The 16,962-nt window shown below is 42.5% G+C and overlaps 1 protein-coding gene across 1 annotated transcript in view; it reads left to right on the top strand.

Moving 5' to 3' along the window:
* cfap221 (cilia and flagella associated protein 221) overlaps positions 1–14,226 on the top strand; it is an 18,982-nt gene extending 4,756 nt beyond the window's left edge. The window contains exons 9-25 of the mRNA XM_062528340.1: positions 802–916; positions 1,218–1,338; positions 1,586–1,694; positions 1,804–1,891; positions 2,609–2,698; positions 3,153–3,248; positions 3,511–3,607; positions 5,752–5,843; positions 6,027–6,107; positions 6,240–6,335; positions 9,335–9,628; positions 10,188–10,346; positions 11,112–11,212; positions 12,067–12,162; positions 12,738–12,839; positions 13,484–13,540; positions 13,940–14,226. Coding sequence (XP_062384324.1) covers positions 802–916; positions 1,218–1,338; positions 1,586–1,694; positions 1,804–1,891; positions 2,609–2,698; positions 3,153–3,248; positions 3,511–3,607; positions 5,752–5,843; positions 6,027–6,107; positions 6,240–6,335; positions 9,335–9,628; positions 10,188–10,346; positions 11,112–11,212; positions 12,067–12,162; positions 12,738–12,839; positions 13,484–13,540; positions 13,940–14,066 — 1,921 coding nt within the window. The 3' untranslated portion in view covers positions 14,067–14,226. The remainder of the gene's footprint in view (positions 1–801; positions 917–1,217; positions 1,339–1,585; positions 1,695–1,803; positions 1,892–2,608; positions 2,699–3,152; positions 3,249–3,510; positions 3,608–5,751; positions 5,844–6,026; positions 6,108–6,239; positions 6,336–9,334; positions 9,629–10,187; positions 10,347–11,111; positions 11,213–12,066; positions 12,163–12,737; positions 12,840–13,483; positions 13,541–13,939) is intronic.
* Positions 14,227–16,962: the final 2,736 nt, after the last annotated feature.

The raw sequence follows: 16,962 nt of genomic DNA, 5'->3' as shown, positions 1-16,962 counted from the left end.
GACATGCCACATGAGGATTGATCGACATCACTGTAACTGACATGAGAACATAGCAACCAGACAAGAGAAAAAACAATTTGTTTATTGAGGCCTCCATCTTGTGCGGCATTCTCTAGTAAAAAAAAAGTCCATTAACATGTCAAGTTGTCCCAATGTTTTCTCGCTTACATAAATTCACTAGCATAAATAAAATAGCCAATTAAGCAATGTTGGCAGCATAGCAGTCTTCCCACGAGAACATTTCAAACCACGGTGATGGATGATCCATTATAATGACTATAATACTACTCCTACTTCCTCACTGCAGCTGAACAAAGAGGTTAATGTGTTACCCATGATTTGACTATCAACTGATATCAAAGTGACACCTATGCATGGAAACCTAAAAATCCCAGAATCTTTTTTTTTCTTTTTTAAAATGCCCATAAATGCTTTAGATGTGCAGGGTACAACTGCCAAATCAATGGGGGTATGATTTATTGATAATTCAAACAAGATACACAGCGTCATTCTAGGGTGCTTTACCTTGGCAGCCTAACCTGCGAAATGGCCAATAAAAGTTGATGAACAATAAACTACTGCTGTTGGAAGTATGTTACACAACGATAAGGGACTATTAATGTCTGTGCATGAATCAATCAAAATTATAGCGCACATTTGTACTGCACTTATAACAGTACTGATTTCCATACCTTGTGATTTTGCAAAGAAAAACATAGAAAAGTTCATTTGAGAGAATGTGTTGTACAGTATCATAATTGAGGTTAAAAATTAAGATCTTGTCTTTCTGTGTTGCCCCAGTCAACAGAACAGCCATGGTGATGATGAGCAGCCAAGCGATCAGAAAGGCCCCACTTGCTTATCGATGGCAACCAAACCTAAACTTCGAGCAACCCGTCCCCAGGTGAAAATTAAGGTACACGTACATATATTGTATAATACTTGATTCATATTTTCTTTTAAATACCACATTATCTAAGAACATCAGCATAGCCTAAATATTTTTGCATGTACTGTATAGTGGCATGGGCACAGTGTTTTGGATCCAACATCTGTATTCACTCAGTTATTGAGCTATAAAGCAGCACATACAGTACAGTACTATGGAGAGTCATTGTTATTATTAATGTATGGCTTTATATTTTAAAAAAAACTGTATTCATCATTTTTTGACATATCTGCTTGCTAATTTGCTCGTGTATATGTATTTTTTGTAGGAGCAGAAGAAAGCTGAGGCTCCATACCAGAAGAGTCCTATAGATGCCCGGACACCTGCCGGAGTAGCCAAGCTGCTGATGAAGCCGCAAGATAAGCTGACCGCCAAAGAGCTCCGAGAAGGTCTGATCTGTTAGCAATCTTTTTAGTAGAAGATAAATCAGTGAATGCTATAGACTAGAGTTCACATTGTATTGCATTGAAATACGTTATTGGCTGAAGTTGTACAGTATGTGACATTTGGTTTGAAGTGTTTAATGCGAAGAGTATACCGTAAATGAGGCTTCAGAAAATGTTTTGTTTATTTAACATGTCACCGTTCTCTTACATGCAGTGGTGAGTTACAGTGTGCTTCGTTTTTTTTTTCCAGCCATGTCTTACACAAGAGTGGAACACAAGAGCCGACAGGTGAAAGAGGCTCTCTTTGAGAACCAAATCAAACAGGATGTGCAGGAGGAAAGAGCCAATCGTCTGAGATGGTTTGTGAATAACAACACATTCCTAAAACATACTGATACTTGCATATCTGTTTTTTGATGTATTGCTGTTGGGTTTTTTTTGGTAATGCTAATGGCAATACTTACACAGGCAAGTTCATCTAGGGAAGGATGCACTTTCAACAGAGGCCAGGGTTAAGATTTTGGAAGAGAGGAAGTTTGCTGTAAGCGAATACAAGGTAAAAAAAAAAAGTGATTACTTCTGTCTTCAAAGACATTCCACTCTTGTATGGTAATTCAGATCTTAATGGGAAGATGCACTGTATCATAAACATAAAAGCAAACTTTTATGTTTACAAACATAAACATAAAAGGAGTATTTTCCTCTACAAAATATGTCAGTTCGTTATTCTTGTAGGCCTACAGTACTTAAAAACCATTAGTGATAACCAGTTACGTTGACGTCAGTGCCACCATCTGCTCTATCACCATCTGATTGTACTCTCCGATAAGTCTCAGCTCAGTCTGAAGTTTTTCATGAATGATTTATTCCCATTGAATCCCGTTGCTTCCCGTTTTGTTTATTACCTTCTGAAAGTCTGTCAGCGAACTCGGGAATGGTGCATTGTTTTTTTGTGTGGCCGTTGCGAAAGCCGGTAGACGTTTGACAGGATGTTCACGGACACTCGCCAGCGCTTCCTCTCCTTAGTCCTGTTCTCTGTCTGTTTATGTTCTACATGTGCTCACTTCATATTTTATGAGAAGCCATTCGTTTTTGTTTTGTTTTTTTTCGGTGAGATGCTCGGCCAGACGTTTTTTTCGCCATTGAACAAACTTATCCCTGAGGAGATTTGCTTTCTGCAGAATCCAGGGGGTGCAGCCAAACACCACCACCACCACTCCCTCCCCACCCCGCAGCACACGCTTACAGCTGTTTCTCTGTCCCCGCTGCGCAGATAAAGAAGGGACAGCTGAACGACCCGGACGACTTCGCCAGGACTCAGACGAAAGTCTCCACGAGGCGGGCGGTTCGCAACGTTGGCCAGGTAGACAAAGTGTGGTATTTTTCCTGTGTCCACGCACGGCACATCTGTCCCCTAGGCAATGACCATGAGAGTGTCTGTCGATCAAAGGAATGGCAAGCTCTTGGGCCTTTTCTAGTGGACTCCAAAGCTAACCTCTACCTCTCTGATGGCATTTTATATCATGGTTCACATCATAAGGGAATTTGTATGAACTTTTGTACAAGAGATAATGGCCGTGTCTCCCAGATTCGTTAAGAAGCTCTTAAGTGCTAAGAACTTCTGAGGAGCGTTCTTAGAACGTGCTCAGAGCGTTCCTAAGAAGCTCTTAAAACGTAACAGCTTCTTAACGAATCTGGGAAACGCGGCCAATATCTGTTCCCAAATAGGTTGCATATTACATGAGTATAAAATGGATGGCGGTTGTACCTGGATACCACATACTACTAACTATATATCTATATGTTCCTTATTCCAGCTGCCAGACTGTGTTCCCAAATTCCATACATTCTTTGGGAGCCATCTTGAGATCAGGCAGAGAGCTCTCAGAACCTTCCAGCAGGCAGCCCGCAAGGTATGTCCACGCTAGGCTGCACCATTTCATCACGAGGCCAGACATGTATTGAGGAGATTCCATCCGTAGAATATGAATGAATACAGTACATTGAGATGTATCAATATAATACCAGATAATGTCTAGAAATGACCTCCAATTAATCTTGATACATCGTCAATTGTAGTGGACCTATTTATTTGGTTAGTGACTGTAGATAGTAATTTGCATAGGTATGAATATGTCATAATATTTGTTATATTATTGCTTCCTGTACTTTTAGATTACCTTACGTTGCAGAATGGATAGAAGGCTTGCAGGTATAAGGCAACCGATAGAGATCATGGAGAACCCATCTAAAGGATCAGTCAATCTGAATGGTAAGACTTAGTCAGAGGCAGTGGCTGGGAATGCCTCAGTAACTACAGTGGGAGAAATTGATACCGACCTCATCAACATTTATCTTCAGTTACTGTATTTTCATCTGACATTTTTAACAGACATGGGCCGGGTTTCCCAAAATTGTTAAGAAGCTCTTAAGTGCTAAGAACTTCTTAGGAGCGTTGTAAGAATGTTCTAAGAACGCTCCTAAGAAGTTCTTAGGACTTAAGAGCTTCTTAACGATTTTGGGAAACCCGGCCATTATTAACTCAGCAAATCCACAAATATAAAGAATTCACAACAAGTTAATTTAAGTCAAGTTATGAGCAATGAAGTGAAAAGAGACAGGACAAAAGTATTAAACACACTAAAGCAGTATACACCAAGGCGAGGAAAGGCAAGGAACCAGCAGAAATCTGTAAGTAGTTGGAAAGTAATTATACACCCTATCTGTGCAAATCAATATCAACTGGATTGTTTCAAAACTTATCAGTGAAACTCGACACAGATGTATTTTTAAAAAATCAGAATCTGCCTGTATAGTCATTTCCCGCATATAACCGGCATTGGCCGGGTTTCCCAGATTCGTTAAGAAGCTCTTACAGTAATTTCCAGCATATAAGCCGCATTGTGTATAAGCCGCAGGACAGTGTTTTATGCAAGTTAAAAGAAACAAAACCATTTTAACACCATATTAACGGCCCCCCTGTATTAACCTCATAGTGGAAGAAATTTTGCAAAATCAATGTATAAGCCGCGGCTAATAGTCGGGAAATTACGGTAAGTGCTGAGATCTTCTTAGGAGCGCTATCAGAACGTTCTAACAACGCTCCTAAGAAGTTCTTAGCACTTAAGAGCTTCTTAACGAATCTGGGAAACCCGACCATTGTGTATAAGCTGCAGGACAGTGTTTTATGCAAGTTAAAAGAAACAAAACCATATTAACACCATATTACTGTAAAACCTTATAGCTGAAAAATCAATGTACTGTATAAGCTGCGGCTAATAGTCGTGAAATTACGGTAAGCAGCATTGGGGCTGTTATCCACAAGTGGTGAGAAACATCATTCTATCATCAACCGGCAACACGTACTGTAGGAGGTCCTCGCAAGATTTCTGACCAGTGAGTCAGAAGGATAGTCAGAAGACTAGACCAAGAGCTAAGGACCCAGAAAAAGCTCCAGAAAGACTGGGAGGCAGCAGGTATTATTGTTACATAAAAAAAATAAAAAAAATAGGCAATGCACTCCACCACCATGGCCTTCACGCTCAACCCACAAGACTCCATTACTAAAGAAAAGACACATAGATGCTCGTTTAAAGTTAGCTATACAACATTTGGACTAGTGAAATGTAGTGTGGTCAAGGTAGAACAAAATGAAACGTTTTGGCTGAAGAAATGGCACTGCACTTCACCCTAAAAACACTGTATCAACAGTGAAGTTTGGAGCTGCAATCATCATGGTGTGGGGCTGTTTTTCATCTCATGGTACTGGCAGACTTCATGCAGTTGCAGGAACTGAGATGTTTTTTTTTTTTTTTTTTCCGGGAGATTCTTGCCATCCACGGGGATGATGAGAGTGAGACAAAAGTGAACCTTCCAGCAGGACAACGATCCAAAGCACACAGCGAAGGAAACTGTCAATTGGTTTCAGAGAAGGAAATTTAAGACCCTGACTTAAATCCAATTGAACATTTGTGGAAGGAACTAAGCATCAGGACCCCCCCCCCCCCCGGAACCCTCAAGATTTCAAGACAATTTGTTTGTTTAAGAATGGGCTAAAATCCCACCTGAATGCTGTGACTGATTAATAGAGGAAATGTCACGACAGACAAAGGCTTTTCCACAGAGTATTTAAGAAATTTCAATGGGTGCTTTCAGTACTTTTCTCCTGTGGCATTCCACTTATTGCACATAACTTTACTAATGTTTGGATTTCTTTAAATGTGTGGATTTCTTGAGTTAATACTAACGTCTGGTGAACATTTCATGTGAATAGCCTTATTTGAAATGTATTTACTGGAAGAAACGTTAACACATTCAATACGTATTTCCCCCACTGTAATTCTGGAACCGATTAAATAACGATTATGACAGCAACCCCGAGCTCACAGTGACGTGTCTGGTGTTGATTTGTCTCAGAGATGGAAGATGTGTCCAGTCCTGAGAAGATGACCTCAGACATGGATCTGGCAGCCCCCTCACTCAGAGACCAGGAGACTACAGATGAACTTGTAAGTGAGTAACAGGGTCACAGACCTCGTAAGTAACACAGATCACAGACACTCAAAAGACGACGATGAGAGATGATATTAGTATTGATGTTTGTTTAATTTGCTTTGATCGGCTCGATGAGACGATATGATCTGTCCCAAAGCCATTCTGTGGTAATGTACTGTTTCCTGAATCTGTTACAGAATGTGAGTACAGAGGGACCAGTTCCTGTGAACCTGTCAGAGGTCAAGATTACAACACAGACCCCCACTGTTGAGCTGAAGGTAGACCGGACCCTCCCCCCTCCCCCCTCACTACAGCTGCTAGTGATCTGAATGCAGTATTGTGCAACTGAGACTCTGTCTTAATAAGGTCACAATGTTAATGGTGTTTGTGTTTGTGTTTATCTGTTTCAGTTTACAAAGGCAAAGGCTTCTAAGCAGAATGAACAGGTCCCACGCTTGGAGGCTGCAGTCAGTGACATTCCCCTAGAGCTCACCAAACCTCCCAAGGTGACACACTCTCTCTCTCTCTCTCTCTCTCTCTCTCTCTCTCTCTCTCTCTCTCTCTCTCTCTCTCTCTCTCTCTCTCTCTCTCTCTCTCTCTCTCTCTCTCTCTCTCTCTCGCTCGCTCGCTCCTTTCCTTTCTCTGTCCCCCATAAGCACACAGACAAACACGCGCACCCACACGCACACATATCAGATGAATGAGGGTAAACTTGCAGTGAAGAAATTGACAGTGAGACAATGCAATGCAGTACAAATACTCAGTGTACTTTGTTGTACATTAAATACATATTTTTTGCCTTTTTAGGGGTATTTTCTCTTCTTCAGTTACACAGATGAGGGATGAATGTAGATAATGTATTGAGTGTGACAGAATCACTGTATCAGGATATTACAGTTTTTCACAACTGCGAAAACTCTAAACCCCATTCTCTGAAGTACAGCGCTATATATGTAGCACATGCTACAAAAACATCAGTCTGTGCTGTGGATGATTTATCAGCTTAGCTTTAGGCAAAGCCTAAAGATGAGATGTTTGTAAACTGTACCAATGCTGGAGAGTTTGTAGATTGTGCTACAAAACTATCAGCCTCTGTGGCACTAGTGTTATGACCAAAATATGAACGTTTACAAACGTGTCTGAACCAAAAACCAAACACATTTATTGATCTCTTTCTCGGCAAAATCATAAACAGTTTTCACGCTTGCTGATCTCATTTGCTCTGTTTGAAAAACTCTCAACACATTGTCATGCAGTAAAAGACATTTTGCACTGTGATGCACTTGTGACTCATAATGATGACCACATGTGGCAAAAAGTAAACACAAAGAAAGCACAGATGGCATAAGTTAAACATGACTCAATATGATCACACTTGTTTCAATTGATGTGACACAACTAATACAAGCTAGTTCAGAGTGCAAGCAAGTTGCTGAACACTGCACGTGTATATCAACAATGGACAGAAGCAATTGGTGAGGCATTTAGAGTACATTGTAGGCAGTAGACTCTACTTTTCCTCTAACAATGCTTTATTTTTTGTGAATATGCAGTAAAATCTGAATCTGAAGTGTTTTCATCTTGACTGCTGTGTGAAGACATTGTTTGGTTTTGAGCACAGGTAAAAGCTTGAAGTTTTGAGGTGATTGTTTGATTTTTTTGTCAGGTTTTGTGAGTGTAGGTTGAGAATGGGGGTTTGTGTTGGAAAATGTCGGAAGGTTCCAAAAAATGTGGGGAAAAAAACGTATTATCGTGGTCCAAGTATCGTGACAGTATAATTTTACTCTGTGATTCCCCCCTCTACTTTGGCCTAATGTGAGTAAATGGGATGTTGAAAGCTCTGCATAGCTCAGGCAGTCAGCCTCCTGTATGGAACTGGCCTGCATGAGTCACTGTAAGATAACAGCTAGCAGTTAAACAAATGGTGTGGAGGCTCCAAAAAAAACATTTCAAAATGTTTTAGTGTGAAGTAACATTCAAGTTAGATATGCTGGATAAAGAAGATTGAGAGGACTCAAAACATATCTTACTTACACTACCGGTCAAAAGTTTGGGGTCACTTAGAAATTTCCATTCCACTCCATTATAGACAGAATACCAGCTGAGATCGGTTGCATTTTGTTTTTTTTTTAAATCAAGGCAGCCGTTTTCAGATTGCATTGTGTGATTGTAGAGGGGTTCTTCGATGTTCTCTCAGTCAACCTTTTAAAATGATATCAGATTAGTAAACAGAATGTGCCTTTGGAACATTGGATGAATGGTTGCTGATAATGAAGGGTAATGTAGATATTGCATTACATATCAGCCATTTATTTCTACAACAGTCGAAAAAACAGCTATTTAGCTCAAAGACTTTCCCAGTGATATCAAATTTTTGATCGGTAGCATAAATGTTTTATTAATATCTCATTATTTTCAAGGGTTTTAATGAATGATCAGAATAGAAATTAGAAATTCATTCTGCATTACTTGTTCATGGTATTTATAATGGAGTATCTTGTGAGATCCAGGGCTATGGCTTCGAATGCCCAGGCCTAGCGATGCTGCTGCTAATCCTCACAACTCCCTTACAACTCAGACATGCCATGAGTTACATTTGCTACAAGTCAAATCAAAACATTTGACTCCGGTCTGCATCGGTCTGTGGAAACAGAAGCCTGGCTTGGTGTAACTGTTTACAATTTCACAATATGGGATTTCTAAGCAGCTGGCGCTCACGTTGTTCACTGGTGACCCTATTACCCCTTGAACGGCACAGTCCAGTCCCAGAGTGCCCCGTCGTCTGTGTGGGATCCAGCAAAGCGTGCTCAGACAGTTAAGTCAGCTATCTTTAGCTCCCGATGTTTATGCAATTCCTCTTTTTTTCACTTTCCCATCGGTGACAGCCATAAATATTCTGTCCCCGCCGAGTTCAAGGTCCCCACTTTAATGACCGTTGCATAAACACAACTCATTTTAAAGAGCTGTCTTCCGTCTGCCTCCTACGGCCGCGGTCATTGTCTCTTAGCTACCAGGGAGATGAGTGTGTTGCCGCCTTGCCTCAATCACCCGTACTCAGTAGCAGGAATGTGGGGAAGAGCATTGATGAAGTTTTAATGTCATGCGTAGCCATATGGCATCCCAAAACGCAGTGTAAACATGGCGTAAAAAGTAAATGTGCATCGTGAAAGTTGATGTCCACTCACCGTCCACCACTTTCCCCAGCAAAGTGTTAGGATGGTCTGGCCGCTGTTGTACTTAACTTTGTGGAGATAGCCATTGAGTGCTCCGTGTCACTTGTTGAGTTGACAGATTGTTGTTGTTAAAAGTCCCTAACAGTTAAGTGGCCGATTATTTATCTATTTCGAATGTTGCAGAGTTGTCTAATGTTGGACATGTAATTGGAGATGTTTGTTGCGTAACGTTGAAGGCCCTGCGTCACAAAAGTTTCTGCAGGGCCTTCAAAGAGAAATTTGTTTGGTTGTGTAGCTTCCATTACATCTAAACTTGCTTCACCTTCCCATAGGTGGACCTGCAACTTCCAGTTCCTCCCCCACGCCCCCCCTCCCGCCCCGAGCCCGACTCGGAGGAGGAGAGGGAGAAGGAGCGGAAGAGGCGAGAGGAGAAGAGGAGGAGGTGCGAGGAGAGGAAGAGGCGACAGAGGAGGAGAGAGGAGAAAAAGAAGAGAGAGGAGGAGAACAGAGAGGAGAAGAGGAATGAGGAAGAGAAGGGTGAAGCAATGGCTGACATCATCCATCTGTCTTTCTCCGCCCCGGGTGGCCTGATGGAGCCCCCTCCAGCTCACCCCCTTCGCATCTTCGTAAGGCACACGAGCACCACAGGACCTCATTCAGCAATCAGCAGTATTCATACTTTGCACGTTACGTCACAGCTACTCGCTGGCGGCCAAGAACATCATTCTCCAGCAACGAAACCCAGTAAACTAATCAAAGATCTTGCCAGGACATCATCCGTTTTATTATAAGAAAGTTGGAGAGGTGAAAACAACATGTTGTGCGATTGGATAAACCGGGGTTATGTAGTTGTTGTTGTTTTTGTTTTTTTTTAAGCTGAGTAGCATTTCTTGCTCGCCAGGTATCTATGGTAGTCACGTGACTGCAAAGTATGAATTAGTAACATTGTTAGGGCATTATATAGTGTTTTGCATTAGTGTGACTTATATTTCCCTTATGTTGTGATCATTGCCTAACACATATTTGCTTTGAAATACGTTTTTATTGTATCTATTTATACTTTTTGGGAAGTGAACCATTGTATATGTAATATTGTGTGATTTTCATGTATCTGAAAATAATTGTAGTCACTCACTGCATCACTCACTGCATCATCACCCCTGTGCCACCCCCTCCCCTGTGTAGAACCCCTGCCCTGGTCTGCATGCCTACCGGCCGAGCCTGAGCTACATGGAGAATGACCTGGAGTTCCACCTCTGCCCGCTGCCCAGGTACACCGTCTCCAAGGGCAACGTCATGGGCATCCACACGGTGGGAACGCAGAAGGAGTTTCTGGACCGGACGGTGAGCTTCCCTCACAAGTCATACTGTACATCTGCTCCACTGAGAGGCCATGAAATAGAGACAGTAACTGTCGCTGTAGCTACAACAACTGTGGCTATGACTGTGTTGATATGATATGAGTTTAACGCATACATTTCGATGACCCAAATAGACAATAACTTTCCATGTTTTTGGTCGCCAGAACAGTTTAGTTCTAACATCATTTCATATCCATCCAGATGTATTTCACTATAAAGTCAGCGAAACTAATTTCACTCAATTTTATTAATTTATGTTCAGTTTTTATAGCCTTGTGCTATCCGGTTGTTAAGTGCGACATCACAGGCCCAAACAGCTTTGTCATCCAAAAACGTTTACTGGCGCAGCCAGCCGGTTTTCACAACCTGTAAACCTTGTTACCATCACCTCCATTTTAGACAGGATAAAACAGTCTAACAGATAACAGAGTAGTTTCTGTAGCTGTGAAGCCAGATAATATAGTCAAGGGAAACATCCAGGCCTCCGTAACAAAACAGGATTGTATTAGGCGTAGCAGCTCTGAGTGCTGTTGGACCCGGACAAAGAATTATCGGCACGTTATTGCATCATGACTCAACAACCGGCTTGCAAATGACTAAGTGTCTCTAATGCTTTCCAAGAAAGCCCTCCAACTTCTGATGACAACACACAATGCATTAAATTACAATCCAGACACAACACATTTGTACCCGACAGTTCTCAACTCACATTCTTATAATAACTGTGCTTTGGTTTGTTTAATCACAGAATGTTATCCGCGGGGTCATGACCTGGAAGAAGTTCTCTGGAACAGCCTTGTCTATCCTGTCCAGCAGCTCAACCCTCACCAGTAATTGGGCTCCTCACATGTAAGGCCATTTGAGAATAATTCAGTTTTAGTCCATGCCCTGAATGTTTTGAATTTTTGGATAAATATTTATTGCAATATCTGTCCCTGTCCCTGTCCCCCCCTCAACATTGAAGACACAGTAACGCCCTTAGCCATGCCCAGTGTCACTTTACACAATGAATCCTCTGGGAAAGGGAGGGAGTGTTTCTGTAGCTGAGCTGAGCTGTTAGAGGAAGGCACTAGCAGTGGCCAGATCCCCATGGCTTGGTGTCCCAGGTAGCACAGATGTGTATGTTTAATGTTCCACTTGTAAAGTGCTATGAATAGAAGCGATTGATGAAAGGTCAAGATGAAAGTGCTTCTTTTAGTCCTGAGAGGTTGTCACAAGTCAAACACAGAACTTTTTGAAGACTAAAGGTCACTTTTATGTCCATCTTAGTTATGGACCAGATTGTTGAGTCAAGAGGGCTAATGGTGGACTTATGGTTTTAGTGCTGCACTTGGGACTTATTGCTCAATGGAAAGCTTTACCGCACCAGTTGAAGAAAACTTGTGCAAGACTTGGAGTAGCACTTTCTGCACGGAGGTCACGGAGTCTGTATTCAACTGGTCACTTTAGTGCTTCACCGGGTCAAAGAAGTGGGGGGTTTAGATTCAGTAAGCCCACACACCACTCCCTCAGTGGAGTATGGTATCTCATATCTGTGTGTGCCTATAAGCACATCCATGCTATACATCACCTTTATCATGACACAGGTTGCCTACAATATCAGTATATGGTGACATGTAGGTAGCGTTGTATATTTAGGTTGCATTGTATATTGCCCGCTATCTGAGGCAGTTGTTGAGAGCATGTTTGTTTTCCACTTACAGGTCTGACCCCTTGAACGACGCCCTTTTGCCACCCCAAGCTCCGTCACCTCTAAACGACCTCCCTGAGGAGATAAGGGCAGAAGTCCAGGATGGACAGTAAGCACACATGCATGTGTCATATTAAGTGTATGATTGTTGACTTTTGACCGTTGATTGTTCAGATAACTGTGTGAGATGTGTGTGTGTGTGTGTGTGTGTGTGTGTGTGTGTGTGTGTGTGTGTGTGTGTGTGTGTGTGTGTGTGTGTGTGTGTGTGTGTGTGTGTGTGTTTGCTTGTGTTGTGTGTTTGTAGACCCTATAGATAGCAAGCATGCACATTAATACATTAATATGGCCTTGAAATGCATATTGTGTGTTTGTGTTGTGTTTGTATGTAAGAGTGTATGTGTGTGTGTGTGTGTGTGTGTGTGTTACGGGGAAGCTACTGTACACCAGGCGCGTAACTGAAGCATTCCGTTCGCATTGCATCTGCTGCAACAATTAGCTTCCAATATAATCAACGGACGTACACCAGATGTGATACGTTGGCACCTACATTTGAATAAAATAAACAAGTCTTCTAAAAAGGAGTTTATGCGTTGCAAGTGGAACACTTCAGTAGCCTAACAAGCCTGTTATAGCTTCCCTGTGTGTGAGCATGTTACCTCTAACTGTCCACGATGTGTTTCTCAGAACCGAAGGCGAGGAGGTGACCCTCACTCCAGACATGGTGCGTGCCCAGTTCCCTCTCCTGGAGAGTCAGGATGCTGCTAAAGAGGGCGCCAGAGTGGACAGGTACAGTAGTAGGCCCCCCGTCACACTGTACTGGGTGGCCAGTGGTGACCACTGCAGGAACCATGGAAGCTCATACTGCCCTACAAAAAAAGGCAAAAAGGCAGTAACTACGCCAAAGATCCTTAATTATTGACCGCTTTAACCCTCTCTGACTACGCACAGAGTTCAAACTGAAAAAAAATTACCTTAAAGTTTGTAGGTGGATTTTTGGACACGTGGAGATTGTTGTTACTTGACATTAACTTATTGTTGGTAAATGTCAATCTTCATAACAACTTTAACGTCATGAAAATGATAAAAAAGTAATTTTCGATCAAAAATGCAGTTACTGCCTAAATTTTGCTTTGTAGGGCAGCAAAGGGGTCCTCTTCATCTCTCCCACTTAAGTCAAATGAATTCTCCTGCGTGGAGCTTGGGATGAATTTTGAAATACAAAACTAGGCTGGCAAGTGTTCCTGATAGATAGTCATTTACAGTACTTTATGGTCAGGGAGTAAAATGGAACGCTTTGGTTTAGAACATTATCAAGTGTGTGTCCAGATAACCTCTCGTTACCCTTCCTACTAGCATTCAAAACATACAAATGTGTGAGGTTGAGGGGTTGTTTTTACTTACACAACTGGGTTGTGTCTCTGTTCTCTCAGCTGTCAGAGTGAAAACAGGACTCACAGTATGCCGTCGTCCATGGTCTCAATGTCCAGGTAAGTTGTGCTGTGCTCTCTAATACAAGCTTTTACCAACCCAAGGTTTTTATTGATGCTATCAGTCCAGCAGTTCATTGGCTCGATGGTGTTTTGGGCCCCCAACGTCGTCTTCCAGGCAGCGCTGCCAGTGTTGACATAAAGGCACTTAATCCTACCCCTAACCCAAACCCTAACCTTAACCCATGCCTAACAAAATGTTGTCCTTTCCCAAACAGCTCTGAGAACATATCTGAGTGAAATGGCTTTGTTCTATGTATCTGTCAATTATCTTAAAAGCATCAACTGGATTAGTTATCTTTAATCTATAGAAGAATGTTAGAGAAAAGTCGTATTTTTTATTCTTATTCTTATTTGTTTTGAGAGAATGTTGCTCAGTGTTGCTGTGTGTGTTGACAGACAAATGCGGGAGCAGCTGCTGTGTTCTTCTGCGTTGTGTCAGTCCAATCGACTGGGCCGTAGAGTGAAGGCCCGCCTCACCCACCTCCAGAACAAGAACTCCTCCAGCGCTCCGGAGGACAAATAGTGCCCGCTTTCTGCCCTTAATGTGCCTCCATGACCGGAGCAGATGCCCGGAAACAACGCATTAGATGAAATTACATTTGGTTTTGTAAAGACGCTCACGCTTAGAATATTCATGATGCAAATGGTCGAGAGCTTTTTTCCACACGAAATCATCAACATCATTCGAGAAGGAAGGGGTGGGTGGGTTAGGTTGGATTAACAACGATTTTAGGATGTCCAAACACTCTCATATGCACATAATATCCACCAATAAATGTTTGAAAGAGATGTTGTTTTCGCATGTTATTACAAGTATGTCCAAATGATGACTTAGCATGTCTTGACCATTCAGTAGAGATAATCAAGTTCCAGGTGCGGTAATGGAAATGATACTCTTGGGGTACCACAGTGCTCTGCCCCAGTCTCAAATTCAATCAGTGTGCTCAACGTTTTTCCAATTGCAGATTTATTTTATATCAATTCTTGGGGATATACCCACCTGACTGAAGCATCTGATCAATTATTCCCACCTTTGTCTGCCAGTTGTCATGTGAATGTGTGACGTACACAAAAATAAACAGCATGGTTAAAAAAATACATAAATTAAATGATCAAATGTAGTCATTCATCATTAAAACAATTCAATGTCTGCCTCATGTCCACGAGCAGGTCCCACACTGCAGTTCAAAATGTACCTCTTAATTGTCTCCAGAGTCAATGAAGACTTATAGGTGAACCAACCAACCAGCCTTTGCCTTAGTGGATTCTAAAAATACACCACACTTTCTCTTCCTCCCTCTCTCCCTCGCACACACTCTCCCCCACCCCCCCCTCACCCGCCCACACAAACACCTCCATGACGGCATGTATTAGTGACAAAGACTGCAGCACATGAATGTAGATAAGTGTCCAGGTCCCCAGGGCATGCACACGAGTCCGTGCAGCTGCACTCGCTCAACACCACTGCAGGCGTGTACTGTACTCGCTCTCCCTGTCCTGGAATTACGCAGGAGCTCCACCTACTGGTGACCATGAGTATTTCGTTTATTCTATCACTTTGTCAGACCCAGACTGTACCTTTGTCAGATATTATCAGTCTTACAGTATATGTGTACAAAACTACCATTAATCCACTCACACTGACAAAAGGGGGGACTTTTGTTTAATGGTAACATTTACTTTTGGAAAATGTCTTAATTTCTTTTAAGATATCAAGAGTTGGTTTATTTGAACCTTTTTTGTAAATACAGTCACTTAAAACTGCACAGATACACAATGCTCATAACTGACTTTTGGTTTGTGACCCTTTTCCTTTTTAACCCCACGCCACCTATCACAGTAACTCTCAGCCCTTTACCAGTGCTTTTCTGTCCCCTCTAGTTTAGGGTGACCAGACGTCCCCAGTTTCAGGGGACAGTCCCCGTTTTTTGAAGATAAAACTTGTATGTATTTCAATCAGATTGATAGTCAAACTGAAAATGTCCCCGTTTTTTCCACATTTTTGGGATTATGTCCCTGGTTTTGGTCTCGGACATCCGGTCACCTTACTCTAGTTAGCGCCCTCCTCGCTGTCCTGGCTGAGCAGCTCCATCTCCTGCGTGTGTCCCTCGATCATCTCCTCCATCTGCTGTAGGGCTCTCTGCTGTGAGGAGCACAGCGCCCTGAGCTGCGCATTCCTCTCCTCGCTCCGCTCCAACGCCTCCAGCAGCAGCTCGCAGTCCCAGCCCACCACCATCTCCTCCACCATCTCCAGCAGCTCCACCACCTCGGACTGGGCCCCGACAGCCGAATCCACGTCCAGCACATGGTACCTGGACAAGAGAGGCGCACTGTGTTCTTCTGTTTTAAGGCACCGAACTATCAAACTTGAGGTTTTTGTTGTGATTTTTTTTAAAATCTCTTTTTGAAAAATTGAAAGCAGAATTGTGAGACAAGATATTTTTTCAATATTCCTGTGAACTGCTAAATCTTGTTATTCTTAAAGGTTTTTAATCAGTTATTGTATGTACTATAATGATACACTATTGTATAACGCTTCAAATCATGGAAGTCGTAAGCCACAAGGATATGGAGCAAATGTCTTTTCATCAGTCTTTCAAAAAGAAGCAATTCTTACTTTTCAAAGTCAAACAATTCCCTAACTTTACATCATCCACTCCTTGGACGCTTGTACGCTGCCCGAACGCACCTGTTCGCACACCTGTCCACCACCCAGCGCAGCGCCCTCCAGGTCTCTATGTGTTCCTCCACCGTGACCTCCTTGAATTCGTAGTCCTTTCCCGTCGCAAACAGCACCAGAGCTCTCTGCCACGGTTCCTTTCCCAGAAGTTCCAGGTTCTGCTCTAGGGCCTGTGAGCCAGATGACAGGTGGGAAGAAAAGCAGAGATGGACAAACTCTAGATTTAGAAAGTGAAAGTCCTGGCCCCAGCCGTGGCGCGACTGGCTGGGGCACCTGCACCGCACGCCGGCGACCCGGGTTCGATTCCCGCCCCGTGGTCCTTTCCGGATCCCACCCCAAAGCTCTCTCCCATTCACTTCCTGTCTCTCTCAACTGTCCTATCATTAAAGGCATAAAAAAAAGCCCAAAAAATATACTTAAAAAAAAAAAAAAAGAAAGTGAAAGTCCTGCCAGGTGTTCCTTCTGCCGGTGCCTTTAACACAGGTGAGATACCTAATTAGCTGATCTACCTGTGGCTGAAGATGTATGCTAGCAAACAAATACTGTATGTGTGGTAGGACTTTTACTCTCTGAAGCTAGGATGTCCACCTCTGTACACTCTCAGAAAAAATGGTACTGCTCAGTACCTTAAAAGGTACAAACGCTTGTCTCTGTGCCAGTACCTTTAGGGTACAGAGCAGTGCCTTACCTGTACATATTTGTACCCTCATGTTTTGTACCTTCAATGGTCCCATCTGTA

The sequence above is a fragment of the Sardina pilchardus genome, chromosome 23 (genome assembly GCF_963854185.1).
Source record: "Sardina pilchardus chromosome 23, fSarPil1.1, whole genome shotgun sequence".
NCBI lineage: Eukaryota > Metazoa > Chordata > Actinopteri > Clupeiformes > Clupeidae > Sardina > Sardina pilchardus.
The sequence above is the reverse complement of the archived record's forward strand: the minus strand, read 5'-3'. Positions and strand labels throughout refer to the sequence as shown.